The sequence below is a fragment of the Haliaeetus leucocephalus genome, unplaced genomic scaffold (assembly GCF_000737465.1).
Source record: "Haliaeetus leucocephalus isolate CR32 unplaced genomic scaffold, Haliaeetus_leucocephalus-4.0 Scaffold284, whole genome shotgun sequence".
Taxonomy (NCBI): domain Eukaryota; kingdom Metazoa; phylum Chordata; class Aves; order Accipitriformes; family Accipitridae; genus Haliaeetus; species Haliaeetus leucocephalus.
Genome location: NW_010972720.1, coordinates 6,212,615 through 6,233,196, shown reverse-complemented (window position 1 = coordinate 6,233,196; position 20,582 = coordinate 6,212,615). Strand labels below are relative to the sequence as shown.

Genomic DNA, 20,582 nt, shown 5'->3' with positions numbered 1-20,582 from the left:
TTACCAAAAACCAGCAAAGGGTATTTTTGCTCTATCCCCATACATCCTGACAACACCTAGGAATACCACACATGCTCTGTGTCTTCAAGATCCCGCTTTAGGTTCTTCTGTTACTTTTTCATGACAGAGTCTGCAACACATGAACTTTCCTTCTGAGACAGCTACTGAAAATGCAGCAGGAATCAGGGTGATCGTAGCTCTCTGCAGCCTAAAGTAGAAGTTATGTAACGTCCATCAGAATTACTGCCTGCCTGCCATAGCAAATGTAGGCTGATCAAGATACTCTTCAGTTACATGAGGTACCTCCCCATTCAAGAGCCAGCTGTTAGTTCAAAATTTTCATGTTACATATACATTTGACAATAGATTTTTTTATTACCTGAACTTCCTTCATGTAGAGAAGGCAGAGGCTGCCTAACGCCTTCATTAAGATCTTTATCATCTGTAGGAATCCGAGATCCTGCTCTAGCTTCAGAGTCCAATAATATTTGGTTCTCACAGAGACTAACGCCTGCAAAATCACCCAAAAGGTCACAGTCTTCAAAATCCGTAGTGAGGTGATGCAGAGGGGAATTTTGAGCTGACATTGAAAATGCAGCTTCTAAAACCAAAGGGGAGCCTGGAGGGGACAAGGAAGACAGGGAGGATCTGGAAGACAGTGATGTCACAGATTTGGGAGGTTCAGTCAATTTGGGATGGTCTGCAGCTGAATGAGAGTCACTGTAACCCAGTCTCCCATGGGAACTGACCACTTCATTTTCATGAATAGTCGTGATAGGCCCCGAAGGAATGTAACCACTTTTTTCTTGCAATATGAAGTCAAGTTTATACTGGTAGTCCAAATCTGTTATTTGATCGCCTTGGTTATAGTAGAGATCCGTGGAGCTGAGTGAGTTTAATGACCCTCTGCTTGATGTGTTCAGAGATCCCCGGCTGGATGCCAGAGATCCCAAACTGCTCCCTGAAGACACAGATAATGTACTAGCTGAGAGGCTGCAAAGAAAGCACAAACAGGTACAATGATGTTACTAAACTAAACAAGCACAAAACGGTACAAGGAGAGATAAGATTGACTGGAGCTGCACTATAACGATTTACAACTGAATGCTGCTTGGAGCATTACGTTTTTTTAAGCACCCATACTTGGCTTACATCAGTGTGCCCAACCTGCACACTATCAGGGCAATTTGTCCAGCTTACTGCCTGTTGCCAAAGCCCCTTTTCTTCTGGAGAAGGCTGCAGATTTGACAAACGGGTCCAGCAGTAACAGCAGCCTTCTCAGCTGCTATATTCCCTCAAAGATCTGCTCCACTCTGATGTGGGGGCTCACGGGGTCAATGTGACTGGAAAGAGATCCCCGGGAGGGAGGTTATGGCAGCAGAGGAGTGCTGCCACATCTAGAGCAATTTATGCAGCCTGCCTTCTGCCCAAGCACCTGGGAAAGATGGCAGCTAGAAGGAGACAAGTTATAGCAGAACAGCTTCATATCTGTCAGACAACACACACTCTACATGCCCGGTAAAGGCAACTACATAAGCATGGCCAAGGCTGTAACATGCAATCTTCCCTTGTTAATAATAGAAGATAAGGAGCCCTGCCAGGCCAGAGAAAGCAAGTGTTACTGCCTTGGCTCAGGAGGACTCTACCGGGAAAAAATGTCATGAAAAATAATTTAAGGCAGCCCCTTCTAAACACTTAAAAGATGCCTACTGGACAACAACAGAGCTATCGACTTCAAAAAATTTTGCCACTGAGCTAGAAAACTGCTTTTAACAGGACAAAGAGATTCCCAAAAGTCCAAACATGAGCACAAAATACTTACAAAAAAAACCCCCAAAAACATTTAAAAGACTCTTTCCCTAACTAATCACCAATCAAGATGCAATTTACGGGATCTGGCTGAGATGTCTGAAATAGCTAAGCCAGCCTAGATCCCAGGAATAGGATGGTATGGCTTATTGTGAGAGGACCTTTATAGAATGCTTCAAAACATTTTTCCTCTTAAAGCCCTGTTTTGATTTCTAAGAGAACAAGTAACCGTTAATGCATTGTCTGATTGGTGTATCCTACTGGGATATGCAAGAAAATTCAGGATTTTCTAAATAAATATAATGGACACGTGGTTTGGTAGCCCAGGTTAACAGTCCAGAATTGAGAGAAACTCTTCCCTAGGACCAGTTACATGTATCATTAAATATTGGAATTCCCATCAGAGCAATGAGTTTGAGTTCACAGTTGCTGTAACTGATTACTTTTTTGTTATCACTATGAATTTCATAAACCCAGAGTCAGATTTTGAATCAATGACTGTCAGGAAAAAAAATATCCTGCTGAGGATACATTTCCATCTACAGAAAGCGTACGTCAATGTTGCAGAATAAAACCAGAATCAACTATTCACATAAGTATTTTCATGCATACACTCATTAAGTCTCTCCAGTTATTACATAGAACAAAGGCTACAGTTCTAATAACTCTTTTTAGACAGAACTCTGAGAAAGCATTTGGTCTCCTCAATGACAGGATTTTGAAGATATGACCAATTAGAGAATTCCTGATTTATTTATTTTTGTACACTGAAGCAAAATAATGTCTGCCTGCTTAGTTATGGAAGCTGTGCAAAAAATCCATTCAATCCAGTCTTGAGTGCTTACTGAAATTATAAAGGTACACCAGGTTTGCATGGTGGCAAAACGCTTGAAGCTATTACACTTGCATTTTCTTCCTTAAATATTGAACACATTTTGTTCAGCTTCCAGCTAACAGAAAAACCTAAGAATGAAGTTGAGACATCCAGGTCCATTAGACTGTTGCTGAAAACAGGTTTTCAATTATGCAGTACAGTCTCACCTCCTAAGTTGTGAATGCAAATAAGTAGTTAACTTCGTAGTTTCTTCAAGTTTCTGTACCAACTCTTTTCTTCTCTCTTCCAATTTGAGTCTGGAAAGAGACGTACATATAAGTACAGGAAAGCATTACAAAATAATCCGGAGGCTAAAATACTTTATAGATAAGACAGAAACAAAGTGAACATCCCTCATATTTTCATCTAGTTGCCAACTACTAAAATCCAAGAGACTGTGTTAGCTCTCAGTCCTATGGTAAAACCCTAACCACTTCAGCAGAGTGACTTCACCTGCAGAATACTAAGCACTGTTACAAACCTGCTAAGTGTACAAGCAAGCAGTGTTGGTACATTCACACTGTACCAAGGGGAATGTGCACCCAATAAAAGAGCAACACATGAGCACTGGGAAAATAGCTGCAACTTCAGGAAAATAAGATCTGCACTGATACAGTTTTCAAAAGCCATGCTGTAGACTGGCTCCTCACTTAATACAGTTTCAGAAAAAAACCCCAAAGAACATTAATACCAGTATTAGTGCTAATAATGGTAACTTGGGGTAGCACTGCAGGAAGTTTAAAATTAAAGCACTCCATTTGATCTCAGATTCTTCATATAGAGACAGAGCACAGAAAAATCAAAGCAGCATTCAAGCACAATCTTCTGAGACAATGGACCATATTTAGGAGTCCTTGGTAAAGATTTCTACAACCTCAACAGCTTTGTCATCACCTCAGAGCCACATAGCATTGTAATGCTCATTATCAAGGTTCACCTTTATGAAAAAGCAGGATATATTGCCTCCTGCAACATTATCCAGTGCAGCTCTAAAACCATGAATGGTGGAACTCTCCCATTCCTTTTGGCTGGCTGCTAGCAGAAAGGATCCACTAACCTTTACAGTGATTTTTTCCTTTTATAATTCCCTTTTATCACTCCCATTTACAACACCAAATAAATTGCTTTCCCTCAGTGGATTCAGCTAAAACCCTCCTGTAGTTGTGGATTAGTATATTCTCCTCTAGCCCTTGCTCAGTCAACTGATACATGTCACAAGTTCTCAAGCAACTAATCTGAAAGACAAGAAATTACCCCCCTTCCTTTAAAAAAAAAAAAAAAAAAAGATTGATGCTCATTCTCAGAAACTGTTCCTTTGGCCTTTCTGGCATCTCAAGGATGTATAAATTAAAATTCAAAGCAGAGAACACTTCAGAGAACAAAAACCAAAAATCAACCATTGCTTTCTTATGCAAAGTGAATGAAATACTCCAGAGTTCCCAGAATTCACTCTCTTTGAGTGTCAGATACCAGTAAAAAGACATTAAGTCCTCAATTTAGCAAAGCATGAAAAGCACTTGCTTACACCCATGCTTATTCAGCGAGCAAATCTGGGTTATGCAAAGGTGAATAAGTTACCCTGAGGTCAGCCAGGGTGTGAACTTCCACTCCACTGCCTACACTGCGTGTGCTCTTACACCACAATAATATGTTCATCTACCAATACCTGCTAAGACTGTTAAAAGCATACACAGTATTTCATTCTCTGCTCAGGAAGACACACGCACGGGTTTCCAAACCAAGAATTATGCTCATCTATGGTATCAGATACTCTTTCCTACCATTCTACTATTTATCAATGCCTTCTATCTTTTAAAGCTTAATCTATCCTGCTTTTCCCAAGCAAGAGTGCTCTTCACTAGCTCTTTTGTGGCTTTTCAGTAGTAAACTATCATATTTTATCTTCAAGGAAAAGGCACAAAAATTGCTGTATGTGTTCAACTACTAATGGCAAAAGACAAGAATGAAAATTAAAAGCTTAGGAACTTCTCTGACTGGAGTCCTCAAAACAGACACCTATAGCTGATCCACTGAATTTGTACTATTAAACTAAAAGGTTTGTTTTTCTTCAAAGCACAAGCAAAAGTTTGTTTTCCTTTACTATCTGAAGGAGGTTGACAAAATGTAATTTATCCCATATAATCCAGCTCCTGAAAATAAATTCTTTCCTGGATGTAATTTGATCTACTAGTAATTAAAGAAGTAGTATTAATACCTGTAAGGAAATTTCAGAAAGATGTTAGTAACAAGTCACAAACACAAGCTAGATGATGAAATCGCTCCTGGAAGTTCCAAGACATACAGGAAATAATTTTACTATCTCACAACAAATTGAGATTCAAGGAAATTTTTTTCATTCTACATCAGGCCAAATGAAAAAAACCAACCAAACAAACAACAAAACCACCCCCAAAACTTTCAAACAATGAACCTTCCTTCTTTATAGCATTAGCATAAGCAGGAACTTTAATATCCCCAAGACTATGTAAACACGTAAACAACCATCACATTATCTATTCTGACATGGGCCTTTCTCAATCTCTCCTCTTTGCACCCCTCCTATCTAAATTAGCCTATTACTCACTCGTTGCAGGAGCAACTTGAGTGTTTGTGAGACATCTTTCTCTAGTTTTGATCTTAAATTGTAACATTGCTGAGAGGGGCACAGAATCTTAAAAAAAATACATTAGAAAGTTAAAGTGCACATACGTCACCTTTCAATGTAAACTTATGTGGACATGTTTGTTTATAACAGGCACAAGAGCAAGGGCCAGTTTTGCAGGCAACAGCACAATCAAGTAGTTAACTCATGCATCTGTTTAAATGCCTGTGATTACTTAGAAGATTTTGCCCAGAACTAAAGCAGTAATGGAATCTCCCTGAGGTGAACATAGAGGCAAGAAAGTAGCAAAGAGTTCTCAACAGTTCCACAATCCAGTTATTTCTATATAGTGGCTGGAGGGCTTCTTAGAGCAGTCAGATTATGCCCTGTCTCTGCTTTTCTGAAGCTGATATGTTATGATTTATACCCTCCTTCTGTAAATTGATTCCAAGTACATCTACTAGTGGCAATTTCAGTATCCTATTCCAAAATAACCCAGGGCTATGCCATAATGTTTTTGTTTTAAGTCAGAGCAAGTCTTCTGTTTCTTCCCCCTTTAGAAAAAACTAAAAAAACCCCCCAAAACCAAAAAACCCCCAAAACCCACAAAACCAAACCAAAACAAAAAACCCTCATCACATCAAGCTCTGACACAATCCATAGCTGCTTACATTGTTGCTTCATTATCAGTACCCGTAAAAACACTGGAAACCTAAAGGCATTCATGAAGCTTCATGAAAGAAAATAGTAATGCAACAACAGTGCAGCACTTTGAGGATGGTGTGGCTCCTCCACTGATAATGGAGAAAAGAATCTTCCTCATCTCCAAGAAACAAAATGCTGATGGTTGATCTGATACAATTAAATGTATCATTTTCTCAAATTAATTTCAGGAAAAGTTTCACCATCAGAATCCTTCTACAAAATGAGGATTTTTTTATGTTTATAGCAGACACACCAGAAATAATCTCAGAATAGCCTGGTGTGAAAGAATTGATGTGCTCTGAAGTCATCAAGGGAGATAGTTTTAATATATATCATCAACAGTTGCAGATAGAAATTCAATGGAGATTCACTGGAATAGCAAAAAAGCAAACCAGAAGCTACCTCAACCAGCAGTGTATGACATGAAATCTTACAATAATCTCAGAAAAAGATTCCTCATTTTCAGGAATAAAAATCAAAAGCAGAAAAATTGGAAGAAAATAGAGGGAAAAAATTTAAGTTCTAACAACTAGTTGTGTCACTACACATAGAAAAAATCTGCCATTTTATTTCTTCTTGACATAGGAGACAATTTTACTTGCCCTTGGTACTCCAAGTTTGGCATCTGACATGTAAGGAAAACAGTCAGGTGCAGAATTTTCTTTGGCACTAAACAAGCAAATCCAAAACAAGACTAAAACCAGCTACCTATTTACAGCATGAGTCAGGATTTAGCTATTACAACAGCATATTATCAAAATCTTAGATTCAAATTATTTATTTGTGAATGCGATTTTATTATTGACCCCTTATTCTCTATTTATTAATGGAAGTCAGAAAGCAATGGATCCGTGGTACTTTAAAGACTACTAACACAGACAGGTAACACTTCTGCAAAAATATTGTTCCTGTAAGACATAACCCTTCTTCTAAAACACGTTTGGATTATCAATATAATGCAGTTTAAACTATTCTAAAGTGTACAAATACGTTTAAAAATCATGCCTAATGCACATCTACGTCCTTTGTAAACAAAAAATTTCCTCACTACTGAGCTACAATTTAGGACCCAGCTTCTAAAGCCACTAACAGAAATTTCACCATTCAGTGAAACTGGAGCAACAGCAGGTGTTTCCTAGCAGAGGGAAGCGGGAAAGGCTTACAGTACTGATTGTATTACTTCAGTAAGGCATACTACACTGATACACACAATGACATTTTGTGTTTATTGCATTTTATGTGTGCTAGAGGTGGCCATAAATTTATTTCCACTTACAGTTGATGAAAAGTCTATTTGTGACAGTCACCTTTGATTTTCTCTAACTCTGAATCTGGCTAGAACAATTTATTGCAGGAGTTGCTTTGGTTACCAGTTAGGTAGCAGCAAGTTAGGAAAGTTTTGCAGCAATTATACTTCTCCTCTGAACTTTTTTTTTTCCCCTTTTGGTTGCATTTTTGTATGTAATAAAACTCACAATGAAAGGCTTCAGATGTTGCAACAATCAAGATAATCTTTGTAACCTGAGTTCAAATAGTTTACAGCTATTATCAGAAACAAGTGAATGATGTATTGCCCTCCTGCTGGTATGTTGACATTCCTCACTCATTTAACATCTGTCACAGGCATTTTCATGCTGGTAGCAAACACAGAGCAACTGATATTGCAGAGCACATACAGGGTGTTCGCATTCTCTCACAGTACAGAAGACTTCTTTGTGTTTCTGCCCAGTGGGCTAATAACAAATTTAATTAAGATCTACATAGAACAGTTACTGAAGGAAAACAGCCCATCATGGCATAGTTCAGGGTCTGTAATGAGTACAAAGGTTAGACTGCAGAAAGAAGCATTTCATATTAGCAAAAGACAACCCCTTACCTTTCAGCAAGTGCTTGACTGGGTGTGCTTTTTACAGACAGCAGCTCTTCTTCAAGCCTCTTCCTTTCTGCTTCTAGCTGCTCTAGCTCATCTTGAGTACGTTTGCGTGGTGTAATAAACTGGAGTTCCTTTAAAAGCTCTTCTTTTTCATTGATTAACATCAGTTTTTCCTTTTCCACATCCAGTGCCCCAGGCCAGGCTTCACTATCTAGCTTAGAGAGTTCAATCTTCAAGTTAGCCATGCTAAAATAAAACACAGCAGACTTGTCTCAGCCCAGCACAGCACACAAATCCCAGGAAAGACAGAAGTGATACAGTACTTTGAAAGGTATCAGGTTATAACAACATTTTCTACTCAAAGCCATACTTTTAATTGGTTTTGCTTCGCAAGAATGCAGACTATGCCAGAAAAGCAAGCCACCTATCCAGGCCAACAGCAATATGCATATGCATTAAAAATTAGTTGCTCCTGTTCCAATGCCGAGTTGAAGAAGAAGTCACAACGTTAATAAAAGCTTTATTGAAAGCGATCTGTCTGGTAACATAGTGGTGGCACTATGCTTTACTCATTGAGGAGTATGATGGATTTCTAAGCTGTTGGAGGCTGACTGCTCCTCAGAAACAGCAATGACCATGGTGAAAGAAGGCGCACCATAGCAAGGTGCTCACTGCAGCAACATGCATGTATGCAAATCTTAAAAGGCAAAAGCATTGCTCTTCTATGCGATTAAAATAAAAGGTAATAGGACAGTGGCTACCTAAAGAGAAGGGAGATTATTAACTCAAAAGTTTGAGTTTGTGCAGCTACTGTTCCCATTGCAGATGTCAAATCACAGAGTTGAGACACCCAGGACTTTGCTATCCATACATATTTTGCAGATACACACATATAATGGAAGCAGAAACTTCCCTACATTATTGTTGTACTATAGCTCAGTCCCAATCAAGACAGGTTATTTCCAGTGTTCAGTCTCCATAATCATACTGTCTATGAGCTCAACAGCATAGCTTAAGAAGTACAGGTCTTGCAATAAAGATTCACTGTCCACTGGGAAAGCCTAAAAATTCCTGTTATAGGTGCCACATATCCAAGAAGATGAAAACTTTCAGTCACTTCCAGCCTTAGCCACACCTGAACCAGCTGCATAGCTAAAGATATGGAAGCTTTGAACTATGTAACAGCTCCTAGCATCCTGAACCTATTTCTTGTAGGCTGGGAAAAAGGCAGAGACAGGAGAAGTCAAAATAAAAAGACATTCCAATACAACCTAGGGAAAGAGGAACTGATCTTTTATTGTTACTTAAACTGTTACTTTTATTTATTTGTAACTGCCATAGTAAAATACACCTAAGTCAGCTCAACAACTGATACAAGTCTGTGCAACTTCAATGTTACCAGGCACTACCTAAGGTAATGACCCATGCCATACTTCATAAATACACACAGATAATTTGGTATGTATAATCTTTCTGTAGTCCTATTAGATTTCTGGGAAAACGTTTTTCTTCTTTCCAGTTTGTTTTCTGTGGTTAACAAAACTAATATCATGCTTATTTTGCATCTCCAGTACTAATTTTACAGTACATTAAGGCATTTATTTATGGTCAAAGCTAAGAATTGTTAATGTTGAATTTAATTATCCCATTGCTTATACTAGAAGCTTAAGGGGAACCACCCCCTTTTCTTTTTCCACGGGTAACATTTCCTTGTTATCTGCACCTCAATGAAAAAACAACAGCTTCAAAAATGAAAACAACCCATACTGCCACCAGGGTATTTTCACAGAAAAACAATGTAAAATAAACAGAAATACTATCAGCAGTGCTACCATAACGACATGGTGGGATGAAATGAAATTAAGCATTTCAACATATTTTGCAGCCTTTACATATATCATTTATATTCAACAGTCCTTTAGAGGAGCAGTATTCAGAGGGAAAACAACTGAATAGTTACAGATCAATAATGAAATGTTAAGACTTTCACCTCCAGGTCACTGGTTCTAGCTAACCTTGTTCTGAAAGTAGCTGCTACTGACAGCTGTTCGATGGCTTATGGGATGGGATGGTGGTCTCCAAACAGTTCTTTTGCTCTCTCTGCTATAGACAACTCTCTGCTACTGTAACTGACACTGTTCGGCTGCCTCATCAGACGGGCAAAGGACTAGATGGATATGAAAACTGAACTGGTCTCACTCTTTTGAGGAAGTCCTTGCTCAACAGGTCAACAAGGAATATTGGCCAGATCTTTACCACATCAGGATAGGATTATCAGCATGCTATACCAGATCCTTTTGAATAACAATTGCAACTGAATTTAGCATAGTTAGCATCAACATTCCACCTCTTCAAGACATTCTGCTGGCTAAGCAACATAAAATATGCAAAATACAAAATTATCTGACAATTTTCAAGTACAGAAGTTCACTTACAAGACCCTTTCTTATAGTTATTTTAACACAAAACAACTAAGAATTTGCACATTTAAAAAGATGGTCAATACTTATTAAATTATACTGATGACTAAAATGGCCATAATAGTTAGGGGGGTGTAATTAGGGAATTAACTTTATGTGCAAACTGGTATATATGTTCATTATTCCAAGATATGTACACTTTATTAAGTTCACCTGGTAGTCACTGATAAAACTGGTATGTGCAAACACTTTAAAGACTAATGGTGTCTTCAAGGAATATGACTGTGTTATTTAAAGCTGAAAAGAATATTCATTACTGGACAGTTTTCAGACAAAACTGAATAAAGATACCATTTAAAAGTAGATAATTTAACCTTGAAACACACTAATGTTATACAGAACAAATACTTAGTTATGCAAAGGTAAGTACATGAGCTACTGAAATTTCAACCCACATTCTTGGCTCACTAATTTGTGAGGAAGTAAGATCTTGTGCTGCAGTACTCCATACCCTGAATCCTGTACTGTTTTTCTTCTTCTTCTGGGTTTTTTTGTTGTTTTTTTTTTTTTTTTTTTTTTAGGTAGAAGTAGTAAACTGACTTACTGCCAGGAATTTTTTTGTTCCTACAAAGGAGAGATAAAACACAATGCTGGGACTTCTTGGTGTCAAGACATAGTCAAAACAGAGGATGGATCCAGTTTTGGATCAACCACGCCTGAGAAAAAAATGCCATCTATCTGCATGTAAAACACCACCTAACAATTAATATTATGTACATGATGATTCTGAGCCAGAATCATGCATGTTCAATCCTGAACAAACACAACAGCCTTAGCACTCTTTGATGAATGCATTGATTATACAGTAAAGTTTTATGATCTGTAATGAGGATATAAAGGATTACTGTTGTTACCAGCAAGGATGGTAGCTATTACTCTGTATGAGGAGGGTATATATTTGAAATTAGGCAAAAAAAATGTTGGTTGTGCAGCCTCCTGCATTTAAAACATAAAAACTAACTATGCCTTTACTTGGTACTTATTAGCTGCAAATTTCTTTTCCTAGTTTTCTAATTGACCATGCCACAGTATTCCAACTGAAATAATATTTAAATCTCAGATTAAATGGCATTTTAGCACAGTTTTAATCTGGGGAAAAGTGTTTTTGTTTTTTTATTTTATTGCCTTGTTTAGTTCTTTATAGTAAAAAAGGAACTTTGCGTGTGGGATAACTTTTTTAGATTTCTATTCCCCTTAAATTACAAATCACCTCCATAACAAAAACTATAAGGTTTCTGAATAGCTGACACCTAATTTTGTGCAAAGTATTAGAAACTAATACAACACAATTAATACATTATTAATAGCAAGATATCCCACAAACACTTTTTTTTTTTAAAAGTAGTATATCTTCCCCCAGTATTATGCAGCACTTCTGGTGCACCAGAAGACATGTCATTCTAACCCTGAACGTTCTGCTTTCTGATGCCCATTTTTCAATGCTGTGGCAATTCATCAAAATGGCACTGCTTTCATGAGCAACCACTGCAGAACTTTATTTGAAAGGCATTCCACATTCATGAGTTGAGCAGTTTCTGATTTCTTTTTTCCTCAGGTTAAACTCATTAAAAAACCCCAACCCCATAGTGATAACAAGTATTTAAATTATCCAAAGTCCCAGGGAAAGAAGAAATAATTAAGCCTACTAAATCTGCACTGGAAGTCTGAAGCAACTCGAAAACCGAAGAGCCTTCAGTGGCATAGTAAACTGAAACGATGATCCCAAAGAAGGATATAATGGACATAAATAACCTGGTGACTCCTTTCAGTGGAAAGGCAGCTCACTCTGTTCCCCTAATCCTGGAACTGCCATTAATTTGTCACTCTCTGCATTTTCTTTCTTAACACATTGAACTTAGCATTAAATGTAAAACCTACTGTTCAAAAGCACCGACTGCTCCTGAAAGTCTGCTTGCATTCTGAAGGAAAAAAGAAACCCTTTGCAGGGATGCCCACAGTGCCTCCAGAGAGCCGTCCACTAGATGTCACTGCGAGCACAATGTTAGTGCTGCAGAGACCAGACACCTTCCCAACTCAAGACTTAACTTTGTTTGTAACTTAACAAAGCAACTAACCCTATTACCTTCTTTTTGCCTCTTCATATTGAAGACTTAGTCTGACCTTCTCTGCTAAATTTGATCTACTTCTTGCTCCAACCTGTTGAGGAAAAAAAGAAAAAAGTTAGCCTTATTACTGTGTAAAGCTGTTAAATGAATCAACAAAACCTATGCACAGGCCAGAAAAATTATGACTTAAGTAAAACCACACCCACCTGCAGCCACACACTCGCTGTTAAATGCCTAATCAGGAATCTACTCACATGTACAAAACAGTGCTGCTTTCTTCTGATCCAGTTAATCTATTTTTAACTACCGTACTACCAATTGTCCATATTCCATCAGAGTAGAGCAAGAGTATTTTCAAAAGAAGTCTCGTAGTGATTGCACTCGAAATTTTAAATCTCCTACTTTGAACTCCGCTGAACTCAGAATTTAGAAATAAGTCAGTGCATTTTGAAGTAAGAATTCAATAAATTTGCTACAAAACTTAAGACAAGCTTAGCTCTTTTTTTTGTTAGACCTTGTACAGTCTCTTCCCTACAAACTTAGCTCACAGAACTTCAAAGAAGGTACCAAAATTATGCAGATATTTCTGTGTATGTAAAATATACTGTCAGTGAAACAGAGAAGGTTTTAATGAATCACCAAACAAGTAGTTCCATTAACAGCTTTTCAGCTGTGTGAAATGAAATCACACATTTCAATTCTGAGATCTTGTTTCTGAAAAGTAAAAACGTCTTCATATTGAATTAAGTCTGTAAGGTGAAACATATCCTATAGACAGATCCAAAAACCACTATCCACTTATGCCAATCTTCATTGTACTGGAACTATTTGATTAAATCACATTATATTGTTTGGCATGAAGCATTTATGAGAAAGTTCATCTGAATCTTGATTTAAAATTTAAAGAGGAAAAAAAAAGATAACTGATTCTAAGTAATTCTCTCAAACATGTATATATATAGACCTATCAGCAACAGTAAATAACTACTTGATTCCAGTTCCATTAACTGCAGCATTCTGATTCAATTTCTCTTTATATTTGACAAAATGGAAAAAAGCTCACCTCACCAGAAATGTCAGTCTGAGACCCTGCATCCAGAGTTTGTCTAGAAAAACACAGCTGGGAGTTTACAGAGCTGGAACTCAAGTCTGGTTCAGATGTCCCAATGGTCTGGTCAAGATTGAATTTCTCTCTCAGCTTTGCAAGACTCTGTCCAGCAAACAGAGAAGGAGGTGGTGTTAAAGTTCCTTTGCACTTTACCTTTTTTATACCAGTTTATCTCCAAAAGATATTTTACATAAAAGACTCCAATATGAAAATTCTGGGTTTACTTCATATTAAGCAAACTATCCTTTCAATCAAACAGTTGTTAGGTGACACCAAGGGTGACCAACACCTGTGACAATGTAAAAACTACTCATGGTTTTGTGTGTCTCTTTTTTTTTTTTTTAACTTGTCAACCAATTAAATAGGTTAGCATTGTACCTTAAATACAAGTTCAGAAATCTATATTCTCTGACTGACATAGAGTGGCTTTTCGAACTAGGAACGTCACAGGCTTCAGTTTCTGCATCCAAAAATTGATTTTAATACTAGTTTGGCTGAAAGAATTTTGAGAATCCCTTAAAAAGTATAAAATGCGAAGTATTTATCATCTAGAAAGTGAGTCATGTTAAACCAAATCCACACAAAACTTATGTCAACTCTTCAAAATACCTTCATTAAATCTTGTTTTTCTCTTTCCCCTGAACTTATCGCCTTTCTGATGGACTTTAGTTCACTCAGGACGGCTTTGGCCTCACACAGTTCATAGCCGCTCTGGCCCCCAGACATTTTTTTGTCAATTCTGTGGAAAAAGAGAATATTAATACTAGATACAGAAAATAATACTAACATCTCTGCTGTTCTGCTTCAGACAGAAGCATAGTTAGAGAACAGAAGAGACGGAGATAAGAGATACCTTTTCCTGTAACAGACATGCAAAGAGGAAAAAGGACACTGAAGTCTCCATTAAAATACTTACTACTTAATCCTTGGCAAAAACGTCAAGCTATCTAACACATACACAACACCCAGTGAATGGCTTTTTCTGACATCAGGAAATTTCATGGAAAAATACTTCTGTTGGCTTTAAAACCAACAGAAACTTAGCTAAACTACTGGGGCCTTACCAAAGACAGACTCCACAAGCAATTCTAGTTGATCCAGTCTTAAAGACATAAGGGGCACAGAGCATTGAAGATTCCTACACATGCTACCAGGAGTACAGCATTATTGCTGACAACACTGTCAGAATTCCCATCCCCACCATAACTCTCTGCAGCTGAGAAGCAGCTTTTGGGTAGACCTTTCCTACTATTAACAGTTTGTGACCCTTACAGAAGCAAAATTTGTTATTAGTAGTATTCCTCTACCCAGACCCACATCATGACATGGGCAGACAGGCAAGCCTCTTGGTACTAATCAGCCTTGAAGAAAAGAAACATAACCAGCACCATTCTTGTCTCAGCTTCCCTCTCGTTCACCCTAATCCTAGGCATTAACCATCTGGAACAGCTGTTCTGCTCAGCCAGTCACCAGGCTCTCTCTATTCACAAAATCTCTGGATAATTATTACCCTATGTCATACATTGGACAATTTACTAAATTCCTGGACTGTCAATGATTTTAAAAAATGTAACTTGAAAATAACAAAACAAAAAGCCACTAAACATAGAGATAAAAAGATATTTCATTTTAGTATTTCCATATTTACTTCAAGAAGTACACTTTGTAAACACATTTCTCTGATCTCTAGTTTAACTGAATATTTCATAGCATCATAGAAATGGCTGCAGCTGTGCTTCACAAAATTAAAACCAACACCCATCTTCACAAAAGTCAAGCATTTAGTAGAGAATACATTCTTTTATAATGCAATTGGTTTTCTGTTTTTATCATCATCCATCATCTTTGCTGGAAGACATTAACCTTGTGAGTGAGGAATGAACAAACATTTTAATGATCAGAAGTGATCTCGAGCATCCCCTGCAAGAACAGCAGCTTGCACAAAGCACCTGTAACTATTCTATTTTTCTTCCAGTTTTGTGCACAAAGATATCAAGGTTCTAAATGGTCTTTAAAGCTGTGAACATGTCTGTTTTCCTTTCTCCACATTTCAGTTTTTGTGCAAACTAGACCTGCATTTGTGTAAGAAAATTACCTATGTGACTCAGCACTCAGATTCCTATTCAAGGATGTATTTGTTTCAGCTTGAAAGTTCTTCAAACTCTTTCACAGGTAGGCACTTACTTACTGTCTGACAACACTCAATTTTTGGTAACTTAGCAGGTTGCTAATGTCAAATAGATACAGGATATGCCAACAACCGGGATCATGAATGAACAGTTGGGTAATACACCACATGCTGCCTAGTAATATGATGTGCCACATTCAAATTGCAACTGCTTTATTCTGTATATAATTAAGATGGACATGAAGGATCTCTGACATACAAGATATTCCATCTTTCTGTTTTAAATTAATAGGATTAGTACTGTTTGAAAGTGGCTGACTGAATTTTAAAAACAAATGTCCATTGTGTTTCTGTGGAATGCTGTTGACAGTTTCTGAAACATGCTTTGGATTCCTATCAAAATGGCTTGTGAGCAAGCTGCTTTAAAACAATACTTCATTGTTGAATTAATATAATAAAACCAGCATGATTGGCTAACCTTTAATCCTAGGACAGCAGCATGAGTTTTTATTACCTTAAGCTTTAGAATCAATACAACTTTCTAAATTTTGCTTCACATGAAGTCTGATTTATGGTTAAATAAATTCCATCAACTATCCTCTTCTCCCTTCACTCCTCATTAGTCTTTATATATTTAAATAACAAACAAATCTTACATTTCTGTTTTAGTCAAAATGAAGGAGGATAGAGACTTGACTGGCGTCCTCCTAAGGTGTGAGGGTTTTCAGTTCCCAATTGACTTCGAACTCTTTATACCAGAAAAATATTTTTGTCCATTTTGACATGTCTCTAATTATGACTGGCCACTTTCTGGGCCAGAATTTTTTTTCTCCCACTTAAAAAATTCCTACTGTATAGAACTGATCTATTAAAATACACAGGCAATAGCCTACAAGATGTTTTGGTTAGAACTGGGAACTGAACTCCAATCTCAGCTCCAAACACAGATGCTCTGTCATCCTTTGCAAATCACTTCTCTGCATTTTAGTACTCTACCTGGAAGATGGAAATGCACTTCCCTACTCCCACCTTTTGTCCCATCTTCCCTATTCTGCAAGCTCTCCAGGATAGAGATTATTACTTATGTGACAGTACACTGCCATACACAGGAGGTCCTGAGAAAAAGAGTAAGTGAATCCAGACAATATTACATTAATGCTGCAACATTGCTTCTGCTACTGGAACTAGTGTACTAAGAGCACACAGCTTAGCATTTTACTGTGTAAATGTATCCTTAATGTATGAGTACATACCACAATAGGGAAAACAAATAGCATTAATAAATTTCTGTTCACATTAGTCAAGAAAACATGCTTGTTACTAAGGTTTCCTCTGCAGCAAGTTCTCTGTGGTGACAGTTCCAGTAATGTTTAATATTTTAGGGCCCAACTTTGTAAGTCAGAGCAGCAGGGAGTTCTCAGACTGAAAAAAAATTCATTCCCTGATAATCCAGCTGGTTAAATACCCAGAATGCTCACCCAGTTCAGCATCAGCCCTTTGGACATCAGGCATCCCAGCAGCTGGAACAAAGAAAGTCAGGTCTCTAATCCTCAAATTGTGACTCATTTCAAACCCCGCACAGTTGTGCACCATTTATACCTCCAAGAACAGCACCCTCCTCTCTCTCTCTTTTGAGATCAGAGGTGGGAAAGGAAGACAGACAGACCTAATTACTTTTTCAAATTTTTTTGAAATTTTTTAAATGGGATGTGCAAAGCAGCTAAATTCTTCCTTGGGACCCTTAACCACTGCCCTTCTTTCTGCCTCTTTGCAACAAAAGCTACCTCATGGGGAAAAAAAATAGGAGGGGGAACAGATTTCTCACGTTAACACTTGCACAATAGGTTTGCCATTTCTACAGGTTTCCTGCTTCCTAACTACAACAAAAAGAGTTATTAGATTCTCATTTTTCCCCCCAATAATTCTCTCACGTAAGATGGATTCAATTCCATGCCAATAAAAGAAATCAGGCAACTGGATTAAGTCAGTTTCAACTGTTTTCTTTTACTCACTGTTGCAGTGTTTCAAAGCCCTGTTCCTTGTACAGCAGCTCTTGCTTCATCTGAGAGAGTTCCCTCTTCAGCTTCTTAACCTTGTGTGTTAAATCAAAGCAAGAGTTAGAAAATTCCTCTTGTTAAACAGCGTAACACATGGCTTTGAACAATTAATGTATTCTCTACATCAGATAAACAAAAAACAAACAAACAAACAAAGAGTAAATTGCTCTACTGACACATCTTAAAAACAAAAGGATCTGTTCTCTTCCTGATGTCTATGGGCAACATGCTTTAGTATTAAAGGGACACAAGCAGATTAAATCACATTTCTTATTTGTATCGATACCACACTGTGTTATTAAACCTGAGAGAACTTTAACAAGTAATTTACTTCTCACTTGTTAAGCATGCATTCCAACTGTCCTACAGGGAAATGCCTGTTTATTTTTAGGCTTATTATATTTTGACTTTTTCATTCCAGGAAGCTCTCAAGTCATTTGCACTGTAAAAGACAAAGCGTGGACGCCCTTTTTTTTTTTTTTTTTTTCTATGAACCATCCTTTCTTATAAAGCTTTACAGACACTGGATCCATAAATATATAATTCACATTCATTTAATTCAAAGACAACAATCACTAAACACATTTGGATCGCAAATATATGCGTCTATTTAATAGAAATGTCCTTGGCAAAACATTCCCTACTTTCCCTAAATTTGCATGCTCAATTGCTTTTTAACCTTAATATTGCTATTTCAGATGTTGGCAGATATGAATACACTAAAAAATATTTATGAATTAATATTAAATTAAAAAAATCTTCCACTTAATTTTTTATGTCATACTTCCCAAACATACTAAAACAAAGTTTCTGGACCACCTATAAAGGAGTGTACTTTAACGCAAATGAAAATTAATCCTCAGTATACACACAGAGACAGAAATGCCTCCTTGAAATGTGAAGTCCCAAATTTTGGTATTTATACAGCTATACCTGGCTTGTTTGCACTCTACATACTAGCCAGATATTGTTAGGCTTTTTAACTTTCCAATCAGTTAGGTGAAAAAAGGAAAAGCCTACTGGAAGTCCCCTGCTCTCACGTACCACTGTGAAATTCTTGCTTGTTTTCATATAGGTCCTCAAATATTCAACTCTTTTGAAAAATGGATTATATTAAAAATGAAGAATTTTCACCACTTTAACTGAGATTAATTTCCAAATATGTCTCAAAGAGTTTTTATATCCAAATGCCCTTAGACTTCCTACTTGGTGCTATTCTTCAAATTAAAAAAAAAAAAAAAAAAAAAAAAAGAAAAGTGAGATTCCCAACATGCCAGGTGACTAAAAGTACTGAGCATCAGCAACTGCTGTAGCTTTCCAAGAGACTTAAAATACTTTGTATGTCTAAAATAACCAGTGCTTTGCAGGGTCTTCGTATGGGTTTGTGAATGATACTTAGGCATTCAAGTTTGTAGCTTCTGGCTAATGAATTTTCTGTGACAGAAATAAAATGCTTTCAATCTCCACTTTCTCCAAAGCAAAATCTGTTCTCTAGATGAGGCGTTAGGTTCAGGCTTTTGGAAACTATCATCACTAGTTGCTTTACTTGACAGAAAACTCTTTTTATTTTGACCATACTGAATAGTTAGCATGATAAACAGACAATGTCTCTAAGTACACATTCAGCACTCCTGAACTACTACTTCCCTGACTAGCATGAAAACCTCAAGAATAATCTCTCAAGTGTTCTGATCAAGGTTATAGAAAATGAACAGATATCACTTCTAAGTTCCAGGTAAAGTAACGTGTAAAATACGAAAGAAGTCCCAACTTTTCTGAGAAACACAGAATGGCTAAACTTTTTTTTTTAAATCAGAAATGTGATTTTATCGTAATAGCAGAAGGCACACTTGATTTCAACTTAGAGGATTGGATCTCTCAGAAACCCTTACATTTTTCCTCAAGATCATCTTCTGAGTGTCCTCTGCTGTAATTCATCATCATTTCATTATCAAGAAATGTTAGGCACATTATCCTAGAAGGACGTGACCTACATGATAATATAGACTGTGTTTACTGCATCATACTTGCAATAAGCTATTTTTGTGCTCCTTGTCTTCTCCTTCAAAAACTTTCATATAATTCCCACTTTTCACAACTCTTCACTTGTTTTATCCTTCACCCCCTTCCTACTGCTTCTGCACATCATCTTAAGTCACCTGACAGGCTTCTCGCTTCCTCCGTCTAACTACATCTTCAAGCAGGCTCCTGTGCTAACCTCCTTCTATTCCCAGCACTTGAGTACTAATGGAACAACAACAACAACCCCCCTCCCTTGTTATTTTATAAAGGTGCATCCCCTACTCACTGCATATGCATAAAACATACTGTGATCACATATGCTCTGTGTTTGAATTATCTTACTGATTACTAATTAAGACCCCAAATGGCCCCACTCAAAGTCCACTGAATGATCAGATCCTTCGATTTTAATCTTGTGAGAAAGGTCTTTCTTCTCCTGCTTATTTCATTTAACAGCTGTCTGATTTCTGTCATATTTTCTCCACAACCTATTGCACAATAGGCAATTCATGTATCCAAAAGGCTCCACATGCATATATTAAGCACAGCTAACAAGTAAAAAGCCAAAGGCCAATTCAGAACTTCCTCAAATGCTGAGTTTTCCCCCTCCAGCCACCATTAACCTGATGATACCAGTAAGCCTCAGCCAGCGTGAGAGGGAGAAACAGATTTAGTACATCTGACCTAATAGTTCACCAAACGATATGCAAATTCTAACTAGCTGGCTAGCAGCTTACTAATGACTAACTTTGTTTCCCATTAAGTCCATGCATGCAGATACTGTAAAATGCCAAAAGGTGGCATATTAGCAAGCATCCTCAAGCATTCAAATAAGGGTAAACTATGATAATAGTCATA

The 20,582-nt window shown here is 37.3% G+C and overlaps 1 protein-coding gene across 1 annotated transcript in view; it reads right to left on the bottom strand.

Annotated features, from left to right (window-relative positions):
* WWC2 (WW and C2 domain containing 2) overlaps positions 1 to 20,582 on the bottom strand; it is a 105,373-nt gene that overhangs the window by 27,211 nt on the left and 57,580 nt on the right. Inside the window, exons 5-11 of the mRNA XM_010569984.1 lie at positions 17,658 to 17,737; positions 14,127 to 14,256; positions 13,473 to 13,619; positions 12,427 to 12,500; positions 7,867 to 8,109; positions 2,851 to 2,940; positions 380 to 993 (exon numbers count right to left, since the gene is read on the bottom strand). Of these exons, the coding sequence (XP_010568286.1) occupies positions 380 to 993; positions 2,851 to 2,940; positions 7,867 to 8,109; positions 12,427 to 12,500; positions 13,473 to 13,619; positions 14,127 to 14,256; positions 17,658 to 17,737 (1,378 nt within the window). The remainder of the gene's footprint in view (positions 1 to 379; positions 994 to 2,850; positions 2,941 to 7,866; positions 8,110 to 12,426; positions 12,501 to 13,472; positions 13,620 to 14,126; positions 14,257 to 17,657; positions 17,738 to 20,582) is intronic.